Source organism: Equus przewalskii, chromosome X, assembly GCF_037783145.1.
Source record: "Equus przewalskii isolate Varuska chromosome X, EquPr2, whole genome shotgun sequence".
NCBI lineage: Eukaryota > Metazoa > Chordata > Mammalia > Perissodactyla > Equidae > Equus > Equus przewalskii.
Window position 1 is genome coordinate 742,501 of NC_091863.1, and position 17,426 is coordinate 759,926.

The 17,426-nt window shown below is 56.5% G+C and overlaps 2 protein-coding genes and 1 long non-coding RNA gene across 7 annotated transcripts in view; 1 reads left to right on the plus strand and 2 right to left on the minus strand.

Moving 5' to 3' along the window:
• DHRSX (dehydrogenase/reductase X-linked) overlaps nt 1-13,101 on the minus strand; it is a 136,280-nt gene extending 123,179 nt beyond the window's left edge. For 2 of the 3 annotated variants that reach the window (XR_011536002.1, XR_011536001.1), the window contains exon 1: nt 12,933-13,063. Coding sequence is in view for 1 of the 3 variants with exons in the window: in XM_070604885.1 (XP_070460986.1) it covers nt 12,933-13,041 (109 nt within the window). In the remaining 2 variants the exon portion in view is untranslated. Of the gene's footprint in view, nt 1-12,932 lie in introns of all 3 variants that reach the window. The other variant, XM_070604885.1, reaches the window with a different exon arrangement.
• On the minus strand, nt 3,252-13,096 carry ZBED1 (zinc finger BED-type containing 1). Of its 3 annotated transcripts, XM_070604881.1 has the most exons (3): nt 12,933-13,065; nt 11,384-11,699; nt 3,252-7,076 (listed from the first exon to the last, which is right to left on the minus strand). In XM_070604881.1, exon 3 carries the CDS (start codon nt 7,002-7,004, stop codon nt 4,902-4,904), a length of 2,103 nt encoding a protein of 700 aa, XP_070460982.1. In that variant the 5' UTR covers nt 7,005-7,076; nt 11,384-11,699; nt 12,933-13,065; the 3' UTR covers nt 3,252-4,901. The 3 variants fall into 3 exon arrangements, with proteins under 3 accessions (XP_070460982.1, XP_070460980.1, XP_070460981.1); XM_070604879.1 differs by lacking the exon at nt 11,384-11,699 and having other exon boundaries at nt 12,933-13,096; XM_070604880.1 differs by lacking the exons at nt 11,384-11,699; nt 12,933-13,065 and adding an exon at nt 12,438-12,460.
• Nucleotides 13,102-13,123: 22 nt separating the features above from the next.
• LOC139081050 (uncharacterized) lies at nt 13,124-16,100 on the plus strand. The gene is made up of 2 exons (XR_011536003.1): nt 13,124-13,239; nt 14,525-16,100. It is a non-coding gene; the product is annotated as an uncharacterized lncRNA (long non-coding RNA).
• The last annotated feature ends 1,326 nt before the right edge of the window (nt 16,101-17,426 follow it).

A 17,426-nucleotide genomic window follows, 5' to 3' on the forward strand; every position in this document is an offset into this window, starting at 1 on the left:
CCACGCCCACGGAAGAGCGTCAATGGGATCCCACCGTCCACGCGGCCAGTAGTAGTTACTCTCTTACTGAGCAAGCTGGCTGGTTCCTGCCCCACGTGCCTGGCTCCGATGGGAAATGACATCAAAGAGGACCGAATATCTATGGCCCCCAAGAACCGAAGCCTGAGACCCCCCCCAACCCTGGAAATAACTCCCAGAGGAAAGACTCAAATAAGGGAAATAGGAAGGAATAAGGAAATGCTGCTGTGTTTAAATGAAGGTCGTGTGAAAGTCTGTTAAAAAGGCACAGGTCTGATGAGGTTTCACATAAGCGAATGTTTGGAGCTCCTCCACATACGACAGAGCCCTTTGCAGAAAAGCAGAAGCTGGCAAGGCCAGGATTTGAGGGGCAGCGGCCGGCCTCCCCGTCCCCCGCCCCGGGCCACACTGGAGAATTGGGGGCCACTGGGACGTCCCGAGGTCAGGCACTCTGCTGTTTGCCCCTGTGCTAAAAAGAAACCTTTAAAACCTCCATGGATCACAGCATCCATTTATGATAAAAAAAAAAAAAACTCTCAATAAAATGGGGATAGAAGGAAAGTACCTCAACATAATAAAGGCCAGAGATGTCAAACCCACAGCCAACATCAGACTCAGTGGGCAAAAAGTGAACGCCACTCTTCTGAGAACAGGAATGAGACAAGGATGCCCTCTATCAGCACTCTTATTTAACGTAGTACTGGAGGTCCAGGCCAGAGCAATCAGGCAAGAAAAAGGAATAAAAGGAATCCAAATAGGGAGGGAAGAAGTGAAACTCTCGCTGTTTGCAGACGACAGGATCTTATATATAGAAAACCCCAAAGAATCCATTGGAAAACTGTTAGAAGTAATCAACAACCACAGCCAAGTTGCAGGGTATAAAATCAACATACGTAAATCAGTAGCATTTCTATACTCTAATAACGAAGTAGCAGAAAAAGGACTCAAGAACACAATACCACTCATAATCGCAACAAAAAGAATAAAATACCTCGGGGTAAATTTAACTAAGGAAGTGAAGGACCTATATAATGAGAATTACAAGGCCTTTCTGAGAGAATTGGATGACGACATAAGGAGATGGAAAGACATTCCATGTACGTGGATTGGAAGAATAAACATAGTTAAAATGTCCGTTCTACCTAAAGCAGTCTACAGGTTCAACGTCATCCCAATCAGAATCCCAATGACATTCTTTACAGAATTGGAACAAAGAATCCTAAAATTCATATGGGGCAACAAAAGACCCCAAATTTCTAAAGCAATCCTGAGAAAAAAGAACAAAACGGGAGGCATCACAATCCCTGACTTCAAAACACACTACAAAGCTACAGTAATCAAAACAGCATGGTACTGGTACAAAAACAGACAGACAGATCAATGGAACAAAATTGAAAGCCCAGAAATAAAACCACACATCTATGGACAGCTTATCTTTGACAAAGGAGCTGAGGGCATACAATGGAGAAAAGAAAGTCTTTTCAACAAATGGTGCTGGGAAAACTGGAAAGCCACATGCAAAAGATTGAAAATTGACCATTCTTTTTTACCATTCACCAAAATAAACTCAAAATGGATCAAAGATCTAAAGGTGAGACCTGAAACCATAAGGCTTCTGGAAGAAAACGTAGGCAGTACACTCTTTGACATCAGTATTAAAAGGATCTTTTCGGACACCATGCCTTCTCAGAGAAGGGAAACAATAGAAAGAATAAACAAATGGGACTTCATCAGACTAAAGAGCTCCTTCAAGACAAATGAAAACAGGATTGAAACAAAAAAACAACCCACTAACTGGGAAAAAATATTTGCAAGTCATATATCTGACAAAGGCTTAATATCCATAATATATAAAGAACTCTCGCAACTCAAGAACAAAACATCAAACAACCCCATCAAAAAATGGGCTGGAGACATGAACAGACATTTCTCCAAAGAAGATATACGGATGGCCAATAGGCACATGAAAAGATGCTCATCATCGCTGATCATCAGGGAAATGCAAATCAAAACTACACTAAGATATCACCTTACACCCGTTAGAATGACAAAAATATCTAAAACTAATAGCAACAAATGTTGGAGAGGTTGTGGAGAAAAAGGAACCCTCATACACTGCTGGTGGGAATGCAACCTGGTGCAGCCACTATGGAAAACAGTATGGGGATTTCTCAAAAAATTAAAAATAGAACTACCATACGACCCAGCCATCCCACTACTGGGTATCTATCCAAAGAGCTTGAAATCAGCAATTCCAAAAGTCCTATGCACCCCAATGTTCATTGCAGCATTATTTACAATAGCCAAGACGTGGAAGCAACCTAAGTGCCCATCAACAGATGATTGGATAAAGATGGTGTATAAATACAATGGAGTACTACTCAGCCATGAAAAAGAACAAAATCGTCCCGTTTGCAACATGGATGGACCTCGAGGGAATTATGTTCAGCGAAATAAGCCAGATAGAGAAGGACAATCTCTGTATGACTCCACTCATATGAGGAAGTTAAAAATGTGGACAAAGAGAACAGATTAGTGGCTACCAGGGCAAAGGGGGGGTGGGCACAAAGGTCGAAGGGCTGTAGCTACAACACGACTGACACAATAATGTACAACTGACATTTCACAAGGTTGTAAACTATCATCGTCTCAATCAAAAGTTAAAAAAAAAACAAAACCTCGATGGATCATTCCCTCGAGCGCCTGTCCCCAGTCCACTTGCTCTGAAAATAGTTAAAATAAGGAACTTCCGCAGACGAGGCAGAGAACACACCCACGGCGCCAGATTATGACTTTGCAGCAAGAAGGAAGCATCGGATAAACGCAGACCGGCGGTTTCGAGGAAGCAGGACAGGACGCCGGGCAGACGGAGATAAGAGAACTCGGTAACAGCGAGGGAGTGGCTTTGGGAGGAAACGGTCCACGCTCACGGCCCAAAAAGGCCCAGTTCATAAAACCATTTGCCTCGTCCCGACGCCCAACGGAAAAGCAAAATGCAGTATTTCTGCTCCCAGACGTCGTTCCACCAGCTAGACCTTTCCCCACGTGGACATTTGGGTGCAAAAACGTCCAGAAGTGCGTCGTACCCTTTATCCATTGCAAGGACCCAAGGAAAAAAAGCACAGCGGGCTCATCCTCGGGGGGGCCCGGAAAACCCGAAACGAAAACAGCTCCCTCGTGGTTGCAGAGTGGTTCAAACGGCGAGCATGATTGACACACGTCACACCCATCAATTCGGACCGTTATTGATTTCTCTGGTTTATTGAACAGGACTCCAATTCCATAGCATTAAATAAAAGCTCAACCCACGGGGAGGGGTGGCCACAAGGGCTGGGGGGGAAAAAAAGAAAAAAAAGACAAGAAATGCGGTGAGGCAGCTGGCGGGAGCCACACGCGTTTGCATAACGGGTTACAAGAAAGACAGGGATTTCCGGAAACGGGGAAGGGGGCTGATGGGACCACCAGAAAATGAACCCCACGGAGGTGGGCCCTGCATCTCTGAGCTGCTTGTTTTTTCCAACCCGGGAGCAGAGTGGGGACGAGCCATAAAGCCGGGGCACTGGCCCCGTCTCGCTGCCGTTTTCTGGAAACACTCAGAGCTGAGGGTCTTGGCTCAGCCACCCAATTGCTTTCCTTCAAAGAGAAAAACCAGCTTGAGCGGCTGTCTTTCCTAAGAACATACACGGCTGGTGACATCAAAATTTCGGAAGCCGCAAAAGTCACCAGCCATTAGCACAAGAAATTCGCTCCGACGGCCTCTGGGATTTGATCAGGGGTCAGGGGTCGGGGGTCAGGGGTCGGGGGCTGGAGGGGGCATCCAGGCGGAATATCGCCAACAGGCTGGGACGTGCCATCTGGAACCACTCGCCTCCTGACATCCCATCCCCCAACCTCGGGGCGCCATCACGTAGGGATCAAAGATGCAAGCTGTGCCTCTTGAAAGGCGGTTAGTGGGGGAAAATTTTAAAAAAAGTAATTTCTAAGTGTTGGGAGCTGCCTTCCTGTCTCTCGGAAACAGCCAAAGCCGGCGACGATGACCTCCGGAGGGAAACCATCGGTGGTAAATTTTTAAAATCGATGGCTCCCGCGGTGTGGAGTTTAAAAGAATCAGAGGGTCCTCTTCCATACCCACAACTGCATCTCCGGGGGCACCTTAGGGTTCCCCGTATTTCAAAGGGGCGCCTCCCAGGAGGGGCCTCACCGTCACCCCCAAGGAAAATGATTCTGGGGGAATTCACCGGTGAAGCATCTGACGCCAAAGACAGACCGGGCTTGCAAGGACCAGGCCACCCAAGTGAATTCCGACAAGGGGAGAACGGAGCTTATAACCCATTCAGCACCTCCTTTCTGCTTTTTTCAAAAGTGCTCCCATCGGATGCTCCCCTTTGCACATTTTCCGCCCCACGGAAAACGCGTCTCTCTTCGAAACAGGGCCTTCTGGCTCCAGAACGTCTCCCGCCCCGCTTCCCAGAGGCAAGGTTCCCGCTGGAACGGAAAACGTCAGGGTGTCATCCTGGTCTCCCCGTCAGTCTGGCTTTCTCTCCCGTCGACGCCAAACCCTCCGGCGGAGAACATCCGTGGTGCGGGTTGGAATTAACGACCTGGGAGGCGAAACGTCCCTCCTGGCTCTTCTTGTGGGGAGGAAGCGGGATTGCAAACATGGAGTATTTGCAATGCACGGGTGGCCAACAAGGCCTCCACCCCCCGGCCGGGATGCACAGGGACTCCTAGAGGCAACGATGGCATCGCCGGCTTGCGGACACCCAAAGCGGTGTCGCCTCCCTTCTTCTTCTCGCGTCCCCGGGTTGCGGGCCGGCACGACCATCCGTGGGGGTGCGTCTCTACAGCCAGGCATCCAAGCGGGGCCGCCGCGGCGTGACCCGCTACACGAAGCCACCATCCCTGATCCCGAAGAAGCCGCCGTGGACGGCGTCCCCCAGGGGAAACACCTGCTCGTGGTCCAGGCCCCACTCGCCCTCGTCCTCGTCCTCGGGCTCCGCGTCGCCACCGCCGCGGGAGTTCTCGTACAGGAAGACCTGCTCGTCCACGTGCGCGGGAGCCAGCCGGTTCCTCTTGGCGCTGACCACGTTGGCCGAGGAGCCGAAGAGGCGTTCGGGGAAGACGCGGGTGGCCGCCACGCACCAGTACTTCTGCAGGACCTTGGGCAGCATGGGGAAGAGCGCCAGGCGGTCGGACCACCACTTGAGGGGGTCCTCGTTGAGGCCCAGCACCTTCTGCGACTTGAAGTTGCTGAGCTCCTCCACCACCTGGGCGTGCCACTCCTCCTGGTCCTCCACGCCGCCGGTCTGGCAGAAGATCTCCGCCAGCATGTTGTTGATGACGCTGGAGGGCGCGGGCGGGGACCCCAGCGCCAGCTTCTTCACGGGGGGCTCATCGGGAGGTGGCGGCGGCGGCGGCGCGTAGAGCTTGTCCTCGGGCGGCCGGTAGCTGCCGTCCTTGATCTTGTCCAGCAGGCCCTTGGCTTCCTCCACCACCCGGTTCTCCACCTGCTGCCTCTCGAAGGCGGACAGGAAGGGCAGCCTCTTGTAGCGGGGGTCCAGGAAGGTGGCGACGTTGAGGAACATGTCGATCTCGGGCGTCTCCTGGTACGTCTTGGAGATCTCCTTGGCGATGACCTCCTTGGCCATGCTGATCTCCTTGGAGTCCGTCTCCTTGATGTTGAGCGTGGTGTTGAGCAGCATGTGCAACAGGGGCTTCACCATGCTGATGGTCGGGTACTTGGAGGCGGACAGCATGTCGGCCACCTGCTTGAAGGGCTGCAGGAGGTCCACCAGCCCCTCGATGGTGGCCCACTCGGTGGCTTCCAGCATGAGGTGGTGGTTGTTGCTGTCTTCCACCAGCACGGCGGCGATAACGAACTGCTGGTCCTTCAGCCTCTGCAGCATGGCCAGGGTGCTGCCCCACCAGGCCACGCGGTTGCTGACCAGCATGCAGTGGGCCACGTTCTGCTGCTTCTGCTTTTCGTACAGCATGTACATGGCCACCGTCGACTGCTGGAAGTACTCCACCAGCCGGCGACAGCGGGTCAGCAGCCCGCCCAGCTTGGGCAGCCGGAAGGCCTGCTGGATGCCGGCGTTGAACGTGTGACCCAGGCAGGGCATCTGCACCGAGATGTCCAGCAGCGAGCACGCCTTCACGATGTCCTTTGCGCAGTCGGTGGTGGCCCCGAACACCTTGTTGCTGATGCCCCACTCGATGAAGGCCTCATAGAGGACCCGGGTGATGGTCTCGGCCGCGTTCTCCTCCGGCACCTCGAACGTCTTGAGGCAGCGGGACCCCACAGCCAGGCAGTTGCTGGGGGACCCCGCGCCCAGGAAGTGGGCAGCCAGCGTGACATAGGAGCGGTTCTGGTTGTCGCTGCGCCACAGGTCGGTGGAGATGCCGCACCAGGACGCCTCGCTGAGCTCCTTCAGCACCGCCTCGCGCACGGCGCCGTATCTCTCCGGAATGGCCTTGCTGCAGAAGAACTTGCGGCTGGGCAGCTCGTAGCGGGGGTCGGCCGTCTTGAGCAGCACCTTGAAGGTGGGCTCGTCCACGATGGAGGCGGGGTAGAGGCCCTCGCAGATGAGGCCGAGGACAGCGGCCGTCAGCTCCTGCTGCTTCTTGCTCTCGTGGCCGTGGGCGGCCTTGGCGGCCAGCGGGTCCTGCGGGCTGGGCTGCGAGGCCTCGGGTTTCAGCTTGGAGAAGGCGGTGGCGAAGGCCTCGCGCATCTGCTCCGTGTTGCTCTTGACGAACTCGCAGAACTCATCCGGGTGATTCTTCTCCAGGTGGTACGACAGGTTGGAGGTGTTGCCGGAGTAAGCGATCTGCGCCATGCAGATGCGGCAGTAAATCTTCTTCCACTGCAAGATGCATCCCTCCGCGTTGGTGTCGAAGCCGAAGTACTTCCACACCTTGCTCTTGGCGCGCGGGTGGGCCACCAGCTTGAGGTCCGTCTGCGAGCTGTCCAGCCCTTTGCTCTCCATGGCGCCGCCGGGGCCGGGGCCGGGGCCGGGGCCGGGGCCTGCCTGCGGGGGCCTCCGCTCACTCGTGTGCACCTGCCGGGAAGCAGCGAGACAAACACAGCGTGAGATGCGACCCGGGCACGGGGGACCCCCGGCGGCTCCGCTCTGCAGCGCACGCGCAGCCCGTCCTCGTGCGCGCTTTGCGCAGTGCGCAGGCGCGCGCGCGCGCATCCGTCCAAGGCCAGTCCCACGCGGCCGCGGCGATTCTGCGCCTCCGAAAACACATGCCACGCAGCTCTTGGAATTTCTTGGTCCTCCTTAGAGCGCTTTCCTCCTCTCAATTCTTTCCTATAGACTGTGCTGGGAAGTCCACCAACCCGCCACCCACCGGGTGGGGGGGAGGGGGGGGAGGTCGTTCTCTGGGAAACTGTTTGCTGGATTCCAGAGCATATGCACCTGGGTTCGCCCCGCCGGGCCAAGAAGACCCACCACCACCGCCTTAAACGCCAGGGTAAGCAAGGACGGGTGTCACGCGCCACCCGAGGTCGCGCAAGGGCATCAAAGAAACGAAAACAGGGTCTCAATGGGGCCCTAGCGGTCTTCGGGTTGGCTAAGAGGTATGAAAACTTTTTTCAATTTTTTTTTTTTCCTTAAAGATTGGCCCTGAGCTGACATCTGTTGCCAATCTTCTTCTTTTTTTTTTTTCTTCTTCTTCTTTTTCTTCTCCCCAAAGCCCCCCAGTACATCGTTGTATATTCTAGTTGTGGGTCCTTCTGGTTGTGCTATGTGGGACGCCGCCTCAGCATGGCCTGATGAGCGGTGCCGTGTCCGTGCCCAGGATCCGAACCAGCGAAACCCTGGGCCGCCGAAGCAGAGCGCGCAAACTCAACCACTCGGCCACGGGGCCGGCCCCCAAATTTTATGTTTTTAAATGACACCTTTTTGAATGTGGCGGGCTCTATTTTTATCACAGCATCTGTGACGGGTAACCATATTGGGGCTATAACGGATTTCTGGATCCCTGGAACTTCTCGAAATGCCGACCGGGGGCACTCACGCCACGTGGGCACAGAAATACAGATTTGCTGTGCACAGGTGCAAGCATCATCGGGCTCTCGCCAGAAGCTACTGAGGACCTGGGAGACAGCCCCCAGGGTTCCCATGGTAGCCAAACGCCCACACCCCCAGACCCCCTTGGAGCCACCAATCAAGACCGCGTGCCCAAAGGGCAGCTGGGTTTCCTTAAAAGCTGTTTGTTACATGTGCAAGCCTGCCGTAGGGCACTCGGGGGGTTCAATGGCAAACAGCCCCAACCAGCAATTTTCTAAGTGTTGGGAATGTGTTCAGGGCCAAATCTCAATGATGAGTATAGTGGGTTGAAGAGGGTCCCCCCCAAATTTACGTCCACCCAGAACCTGAGGATGGCGCCTCATTTGGAAACAGGGTCTTTGCAGGTGTGATGAAGGGAAGGATGGAGAGGAGGGCTTCCTGGAGGAGGCGGCCCTGAATCAAGGATCAACAGGAGGGCTTCCTGGAGGAGGTGGCCCTGAATCCAGGATGGACAGGAGGGCTTCCTGGAGGAGGTGACCCTGAATCCAGGATGGACAGGAGGGCTTCCTGGAGGAGGTGGCCCTGAATCCAGGATGGACAGGAGGGCTTCCTGGAGGAGGCGGCCCTGAATCAAGGATGGACAGGAGGGCTTCCTGGAGGAGGTGGCCCTGAATCAAGGATGGACAGGAGGGCTTCCTGGAGGAGGCGGCCCTGAATCAAGGATGGAGAGGAGGGCATCCTGGAGGAGGTGGCCCTGAATCAAGGCTGGAGAGGAGGGCTTCCTGGAGGAGGCGGCCCTAAATCCAAGGATGGAGAGGAGGGCTTCCTGGAGGAGGCGGCCCTAAATCCAAGGATGGAGAGGAGGGCTTCCTGGAGGAGGCGGCCCTGAATCAAGGCTGGAGAGGAGGGCTTCCTGGAGGAGGCAGCCCTGAATGCAAGGACAGCGTCCTCATCAGAGACAGACGAGGAGACGCAGACGCAGAGGAGCAGCCCCGTGAGGACAGAGGCAGAGACGGGAGGGAGGCGGCCACCAACCCGGGGACCCTGGAGCCCCGGATGCTGGAAGAGGAAAGCCCAAAGCTGAGCCTTGTGCAGCCAAGTCAGAATGGGATACCCAGACACGGAGAAGGCAGTCAAGGGACGAGTGAAAAGAACCCCACGACCCGAAACCCGGGCTCTGGAATACGAGCTGGTTCAGTGCTCCTTGAGCGACACAATCCTATCAGGTCGTCCTACTCCTCCGGGAAGTCAAGAGACTGAATGCAAAAAAAAAAAAATGAGAACAAGGCCACCCGTCTCCCTGACATATATTTTGGGTTTTTTGGGGGGAGAATATAGTTATTTTTCGTTGGGGGAAAAAAAAGAAAATGTTACTGTAATGACAGGCCATTGGCTTGCGATTGTTATTTTAAATACATTGTTAAACATGTTTTAATTTAATTTAATTTCTTAATTTAATTTAATTTAATTTCTTTTAATTCCTAATAGTAGCAAAAGCCACATAAAGAAAAGCTCTTCGGGGGCCCTCATTTTTTGAGAGTAAAGAGACCCTAAGATTATGAAGTTTGAAAACTGTCGTCTCATCTCCCCGTGGCCACCGTCCCCATCGGCTCACACGGATGCAAAACCAGCAAGAAGGAACCTTGTCTCCGGCGGTTTTTGAAAACCCTCTAGTTTGAAAATGAGGATCCCTCCTAAAATAGCTTTGTCAGTGGGCCGGCTGACATATTTTGGGGTGGATATTCAGTCCACCGGGACAGCATGTCCAAGTCCGTTTGCCATCCCAGAAAGCCTGGCCTCATGTCTACAACAGAAGCTGTGTCAGGGCTGCCCTCTTAAAACACAGCTCGGCGATCTTCTCTCCTTTTCAAAAATTCACCGATGCCTCAGAGACCTTTCACTCCTAATCGACAAGCCCTTTGTGAACAGAGGCCCGTGGGGACTTTTTTTATGCGGCACAGCAACTGTCAGCAGGTTTGAGGCCAACGTTTGAGTTTTGACGTCACACCAGGGTCTTAAACGCGTTAATTATAGCATGTGCTTAAAACTCTGACAGACAGCCAGGTGGCTACGGCCTTAAGATCAGGAGAGGAAGCTGGAGATTAGAGTGTCTTACAGGAACTACGCTTGATTGGCTTATAAACCGTCTCTGCAAAGGCAGGACCGACAGACATGGATCGCGACTTGGTAATGATCTTGTTTGCAGACACGGCACCTTGAGAAAACACGGCGTTCAGAGAGCTTAGCACCTTCGTCCTTCTCTGCAGGCAATCGAAATGAAGTCACCCACCATGCCTGCCACACGGATTCTTCTGGATACAATGCACAAGAGCAGACTCAGTATAGAGCGTGAAAGAGCATACTCAGTCTCCACGTTCTAGATACGATCTACAAGATCATACTCGGTATAGACATTCTGGACACACTCTAAGAAGGTCATACTCCATCTCCACGCTCTGGATACAATGCACACGAGCACACTCCATCGCTACGTTCTGGATACAATGCACACGAGCACACTCCATGGCTACGTTCTGGATACAATGCACACGAGCACACTCCATCTCCACGTTCTGGATACAATGCACACGAGCACACTCCATCGCTACGTTTTGGATACAATGCACACAAGCATACGCCATAGCGAGCATACTCCATCTCCACGTTCTGGATACAATGCACACGAGCACACTCCATCGCTACGTTCTGGATACAATGCACACGAGCACACTCCATGGCTGCGTTCTGGATACAAAATACAAGATCATACTCAATCTCCATGTTCTGGATACAGCACACAAGAGCAGACTCAATCTCCATGCTCTGGATACAAGGTACAAAAGCATACTCAACCTCCACATTCTGGATACAGTGCACACGAGCATACTCCATCTCCACGTTCTGGATACAATACCCAAGATCATACTCAATCTCCACATTCTGAATACAATGCACATGAGCAGACTCCATCTCCATGCTCTGGATACAATGCACACGAGCATATTCCATCTCCACATTCTGGATACAATGCACAAGAGCAGACTCCATTTCAAAGTTCTAAGAAAAACCCCCAGCTATTTCCAATGTGACATGGGTACGGGTCCTCCTTGTCACTGTTCAGCTCCAGGCCCAGGGCAAAGTTCAAAAGCTCCTCCCCCCCCCCCCCCCAAAGTTAAGTCCAGTTAGGAAGGAATGGAAAAGAGGTTAAAAGGCAGGGCAATGCGCCCCACCTGGGAGGCCGGCCAGCAGCAGACAAACGGAAGGAATGTTCCGAGCCACCATCTGAAGTTATTTATAACCCAACAGACAACGTGGTTCGCTTACGGCAACCGAGTCAAGTTAATCTTTACCTGAAAATCTTTACCTCTTCTGGCACATGGACCAGGCCTCCCTCCGCTGACACACGGACCTCACCCATCGCTGTCTTTTAACATTTTTTTTTTTTTTTTTTTAATTGACAAGTGGAAAGACCAGCGCCAGCCTCAGGCCTGATGCACCGCAAGCAAACCAGTTTTCGAGACAAGCATTTCGGTGGGTTGCTGAGTTTCAATTGTGTCTCTGCTGTGAGCACCTGAGCAGGTGAGCGGACCTGTGTGAAAGGCGGAAGGCAGTGGGTGCCCAGAAGCTACAGGTCCTCCGCCACGTGGGGCTGCTCTCCATAGTCCCCTGTCGAAAAATACCAAAATCCAGTTTATCAGAAAACGAACAGCTCAGCTCGGCGGAGCACTGTGACATTCCTTTCCGCGGTGGCCGTCTGGGAAAGTGGGGCTCATTTAAAAATAGCTGCTCCTGCTCAGAGCTGCAGGCTGTCGGCGGGGCCCAGGGACCCCCTTTCCAAGGGGGAGTGCAGGAACTCCAAAATATGTTCGCGATAATAGTGTGACTTGCCTTGCCTCGCCCCAGTCTCAGGGGAGACCCCACCCAGGACGCAGCCAAGATGCGCCACCGGCTCCCCCACTGAATACGCTGGGAAAACAGTCCTGTTTCACCTAAAAATAAAACGCCCGTTTGGGCTCACACAGCCTCGAGTTAGGATTCTTATCATTTCCTGTAAATCAGGGAGGAAAGAAACGCTTGCAAGTTTAAGTCCTAAACTTGTAAACGGGGCCAGCCCAGCCCCCAGGCCAGCGCGCAAGCCAGGACTGGGGCGGGGGGGGGGGGGGGGGGGGTGGGGCCGGATCCTTGCTAGGAGCGCGCAGGGGCCCTGACACCACAAAGCTGGACCCGGGAGGTCGGAGGACGCGGCGAGGGCCGGAGCATCGAGCGGCCCCGAGCGGAAGCGCCCCTCACCCCGCACCCCGCACCCCCGCCCCGGGCCAGGCCGCGCCGGCTCCTGCGACCCCCCCCCCCACCCCCCGGCTCCTGCGCCCCACCCCCCCCCCGGTCCGCCCCGGGGCCGCCTACCTTCCGGGCGGGGCGCGCTCCCGCGGGCGCCCCTCCTCCCGGGCGGGGCGCGGGTGCCAGCCGACCCCAAGCGGCGGGCGGACACCCCTGCGGTCTGGGGCGCGGGGACCCCGGCCATCACGCGGGGTCGGGGGACGCGGGCTTCCCGGGGCGCGACCCCAGCCCAGCCCAGGGCAGCCGGGAGGCCCGGGGGCCGGAGGGGAGGGGACAGACGGGGAGGGGAGGCGCCGGCGGGGCGCGCGCCACCTCGCCGCCCCGTGCGCGCGGCCCGGCCAGGCCCGGCCTCTCCTTCCGGGAGCGCACGGCGCGGCTGCCCGGGGTCAAGGTCACCGGAGCCCGCCGCCCCCCGACCCAACCCAACCCGGGGACCCCCGCGGAGCGAGGCGCGCGCCCCCGGCCCCGCTGCCCCCCCCGCCGCCGCCCGGCCCGCCCCGCCCGTAGCCCCCCCGCCCCGTAGCCCCCCGCGCGCGCCCCCCCCGCCCCCGGCGCACTGACCTGGCTCCACGAAGCCCCCCCGGCAGCGGCGCAGCAGCTGCGCCAAGACCACCGCCGCGCCCGCCGCGTAGACCCGCAGGGCCGCCCGCGCCGCAGACAAAGGCGACATGGCTGCCCGGACGCCGCTTCCGCGCCGCCCGCGGGACTCGGCGCCGGCACCGGACGACGGCGGAAACGCGCCCGCGCCGGCCCGCCCTCCGCGCCCGCGCCCGCCACCCCGCCCGGCCCCGGACTCCCGCCCCCGGACCCCGCTCCGGCCAGCGAAGCCCGCCCGGACCCCTGCCCGGACCGTGGACCCCCCACCCAGGTCCTGGGACCCCCCCACCCGAGCTGGAGGACCCCCGCCCCGACCACCGACCCCCACCCAGCCCTGGGAAACCCCCCCCCGCCCGGACCCCCCACTCAGATCCTAGGACCCCGGCACGGACCTCAGGACCCCCCACCTGCACCCCCAACCCAGACCCCCTGCCCACACCCCAGAACCCCCACCCAGACACCCCCCTCCCGCCTGGACCCCAGGACCCCTACCCTGACACCCCACTTGCACCAAGGAGCCTCACCCAGACCAAAGACCCCCACCCTGCTCCCCACTGGAGCTATAGAATCCTTACCCAGACCACTGGGGGCACCCTCACCCACGTCCCCACGGAGGACACGGGGACCCTCACCCCTGTACTCCCACTCAGACACCCGTGAGGACCCCCAGCCTGAACCTCCCACTGGGGAGACCGACCCTGAGCGGAATCACTTCCCCCCATCCACATCACGGCTGAGACCCCCTAACTCACGCCCCCCCTACTCCTGCCTGGACCCCTACCAGCCCCCATCCAGACCCCTGCGGGGACCACCGACCTCCACCCAGACTCCCCGGTGAGACCACCCCCCGCAGATCCCTGACCAGAACCTCACCAGACACCTACCAGACCCCACATGGACCTCGATACCTACCAAGACCCTGGACCCCCATTCACACACACCCCCCCCTCAACCCTCATAGACCCACTCAGAATCTAGACTAGCACCCTTCACACACTCCAGCAGAGACCCCCAAACCCCTCCAAGCTCCAAGATGGAGGAGCTCCACCCCCACCCCAGCAGGACCACTGCCCCCCTCTGGGACCCAGGATCCCACACTCCTGCACACTGCACACCCCACCTGGACCCTCGTGTCCCCTTACCTCCGTAGGAAGTGAACCCACCAGGCCTGACTGGGAGGGGCATCCCTCAGCGTGCAAGCTGCACCCCTCCACGCAGGCCCCCGTGTGGATCTGAGAGGCTCAGGATACAGACCTACTTTGTGCAACCCAAGGCTGCTTTAGGAAGGGTCCTTCTGCCTTTACAATCCTCTGGTTTCCAGATAGGGAAACTGAGGCCAGGAAGCCCACCCGGGATCCCCGGCATGACCAGGGTACCAAGCTGCCCTGCTTGCCCAGATGGTCCCAGGTATGCCCAGATGCGCCCAGCAAAAAGCATCAGGCAGAGTCACAGTAGCCACCACCCTGTCCCCACCCTAAAGGGTTTCCCACAAGCGCCCCTAGTGTATGGGATGTGAGGTTGTGGCCTCATTAAAAGGTCCATGCTCCACCCCATAGGCGTTTGGCCTCCATCGCACCTGTAATAAATCGCCCCAAATGCGGCGGCTCGAGACAACGCAAATAGACGGCCTCACCGTTCTGTGGGCGAGAACTGCCAATGGGATCTCCGCTGGGCCTTCCGCTCGAGGTCTGCCAGGGTCAACATGCAGATGTCCGCCCCCTGGGCTCCTCTTGGGGGGCCAGTGGGTGATCTTGGAAAGGCTGTTTCCAGGCTCCTCCAGGCGGTGGGTAGAATCTGGTTCCTCGCGGTTGTAGGGCTGAAGCTCCTAGAGGCGTCTCTGTGGTCCTCTGAGGTGTCCCCTCCATGCCACCCCTGGAATCTCCCCGCCTTCCTTTTCTCCCACGTCCCTCTGGCCCCAGCCACTTAAGTTCTCTGCCTTTGAGGGCTCATGGGATTAGAGTGAAACCGCCCCCCCCCCAGGTTAATCTGGGGTCATCTCCCTGTTTTAAGGTTCATCACCTTAATGACGTCTGCCACGTATCTTGTGCCATAGACGGTTCCATGGTCACAGGTTCCAGAGGGTCCGGGCGTGCACATCTCCCATGGCTCTTGCTTGGCCTGCGGTACCATGGCCTACACACTCCTGTCCCTGGGCTCATTTTAGGACTCCACCGCTGAAGGGAGAGTCGCCCGGACCAGAAGAGGCAGGGACGACCCCAGGGCTGGGCAGGAAATCCTCCCTGGAGAAGTCCCCTGGCGGACGCCCAGGAGGGTGTGAGGGTGGCCATCTGGTTGACCCAGGGCCAACATCTCCATCCGGCGCCTTCCGCACGGCGCCGTGGGTTCACGATGAGAATCCCAGGGAGCCACGACGATGTTTTCAGTTTCATTGATTTTAAAATCAGGAAAAGAGAGAATATAATGAGAATAATATGAATAACGGAGGAACTCTTGTAAAATATAAAATTTTTGTTTCTTTTTACGGAAGAGGGAAAGGGGCCCACAGAGGGGCCCCGAAGAGGCCAGATCCTGACGCATCTCTGTGGGGCGGTCGGTTCCCGTGTCCCCTCCTCCTGATCCTAGAGGAGGCCTTCGGTGACGCTGGCCACGTCCTGTGTCGTTCCCCTCCTGTTCCTGTTGTTAAGCGTGTTATCTTGCAAAGAGGAGGCTTCCTGTGAACAACCGTGGACCTCGCGAGCACGGAGTGTGCTGTTGGCGTTCGCTGCCATGCGCCGGTTGGTCTTATCTGGGACTCACGTTTTTACGTACGAGTGTTTTCTCCTGCGGCATTTAGGGCCTCGAAGTCGCTGGGCCCGTGGCTGGAAATCGGCATTTTCGGCGCACATCAGTTTCCTCTTCATCGTCTTCCCTCTTTTCTTCTTTTCCTTTTGCTTCTAAGACGTGGGGCAGGAGGAGCCGGGGATGCTGGGTCACTGAAGAAAGTGGACTTGAGGGACCATGAGGTCAGAACGGGACCCGCTCCTGGGTCCCAAAGATGAGCCCAGGTCTTGTTAGCTTGGGCATTCTGGGGTACCATGCATGTATCTCTCCTGTTGCGATCCTCCATTTTGGATGCGGTTGTGGGTTAAATTGTGTCCCCCCCCCCCCAAAAAAGACATGTGTGCATTCTAACCCTCGGTCCCTGTGTCGGTGGCCTTGTTAGGAAATATGGTCTTGGCAGATGTAACCGGGATAAGATGAGGTCATCCTGGGTCAGGGTGGGCCCTGCCGAAGGAGGAGAAACAGGCGGGTGCCGTCATCTCCACCGTCCACCTTGATGAGAATCTGAGACCAAGTCGACCTCTGTCGATGCAGCGTGTAGACATCCGCTGATTTCTGCTGCTTGAAGTCCCCGGTGAAGGGTGGGCTCAGGGTTAAACTGGCTTAGTAGCAATTTCACTATGGGATTTGTGTGTTGATGGCCTCCGTTTCGCTCCGTTGGCGACGGAGGGGTCCCCATCCTGGAGGGATGGGTATGGCCAAATACGTGACACCCAACAGCAGTTGGGTGAGATGGATGGTCACGTAGGCTCACAGCCCGGGGTCTGGGGAAGGACACCACATACCACACAGGGCCCCACGAGGTTGCTCTCGAGGTCAGAGGGGACCACAAGGTCAGACTTTGGAGGAACAGGGGCGTGAGGTGGCCCCAGGTCCCCATGCATGGGAGGACGTGGTTGGCGTGTTTGAGTAATTCCACAAGCTGGCGGGGAGCTGAAGCCGCCCACTGAGGGGGGTGTGCGTGGCCCCCATCCTAAGGCTGGGGGACCTTACTGGTGGGAGCAGAGCTGGAAGAGGCCACCTTGAGGCCCTCCTGATTTCCCCTCGACACGGAGGAAGCATATAATGTCGGCCTTAATTTACGCCACGGCAGACGGGGAGGGTGGGGTGGGATGGGGTGCGCGTGTGGGAGGGGAATCCCCATGTTTCAATGATCCTACGAGACCAGGCAGGAGCCTGCACAGATGCCCTGTGCAAGTGAGGATGCACAGGGAGATTTTCCCCGTGAGTCTGCTTTCAAGCTTCTGTTGGGAGGCGTGACCCAAACTCGCCAGAAATTGCACACAAAAAAAAAAAAAAAAAAAGAGTGGGGCGCTTCTTAAAAATGCAGATTCCCGGAAAACCGTCTCCGACCGACTTGAGACAGCATCTGCTGGCGAATCCTGGAAGAGGAAATGAGAGCCGTGGTGATGAGCGCCAGGACCAAGAAGCCCGGTACCCGGGTACCAACTGCGTCCGATTCTGTCTGCAGAGCGGGCTGTTCTGTGAGAATTGGGGGTGGTCCCGAAACCCTGCAGAAAATCTCCAATTTGCTTTCATTTCCAGCGCGCTTTAACAAAGCTGAGGATGACCTTATCTTTCGGTTTCTGCTGCGGTTTATTTTCTGAAGTCTGGGTTTTTGACGTAATCCCGTCGATTTTTACCGCTGACCCCCGCGGGCCGTGACACAAGATGTTC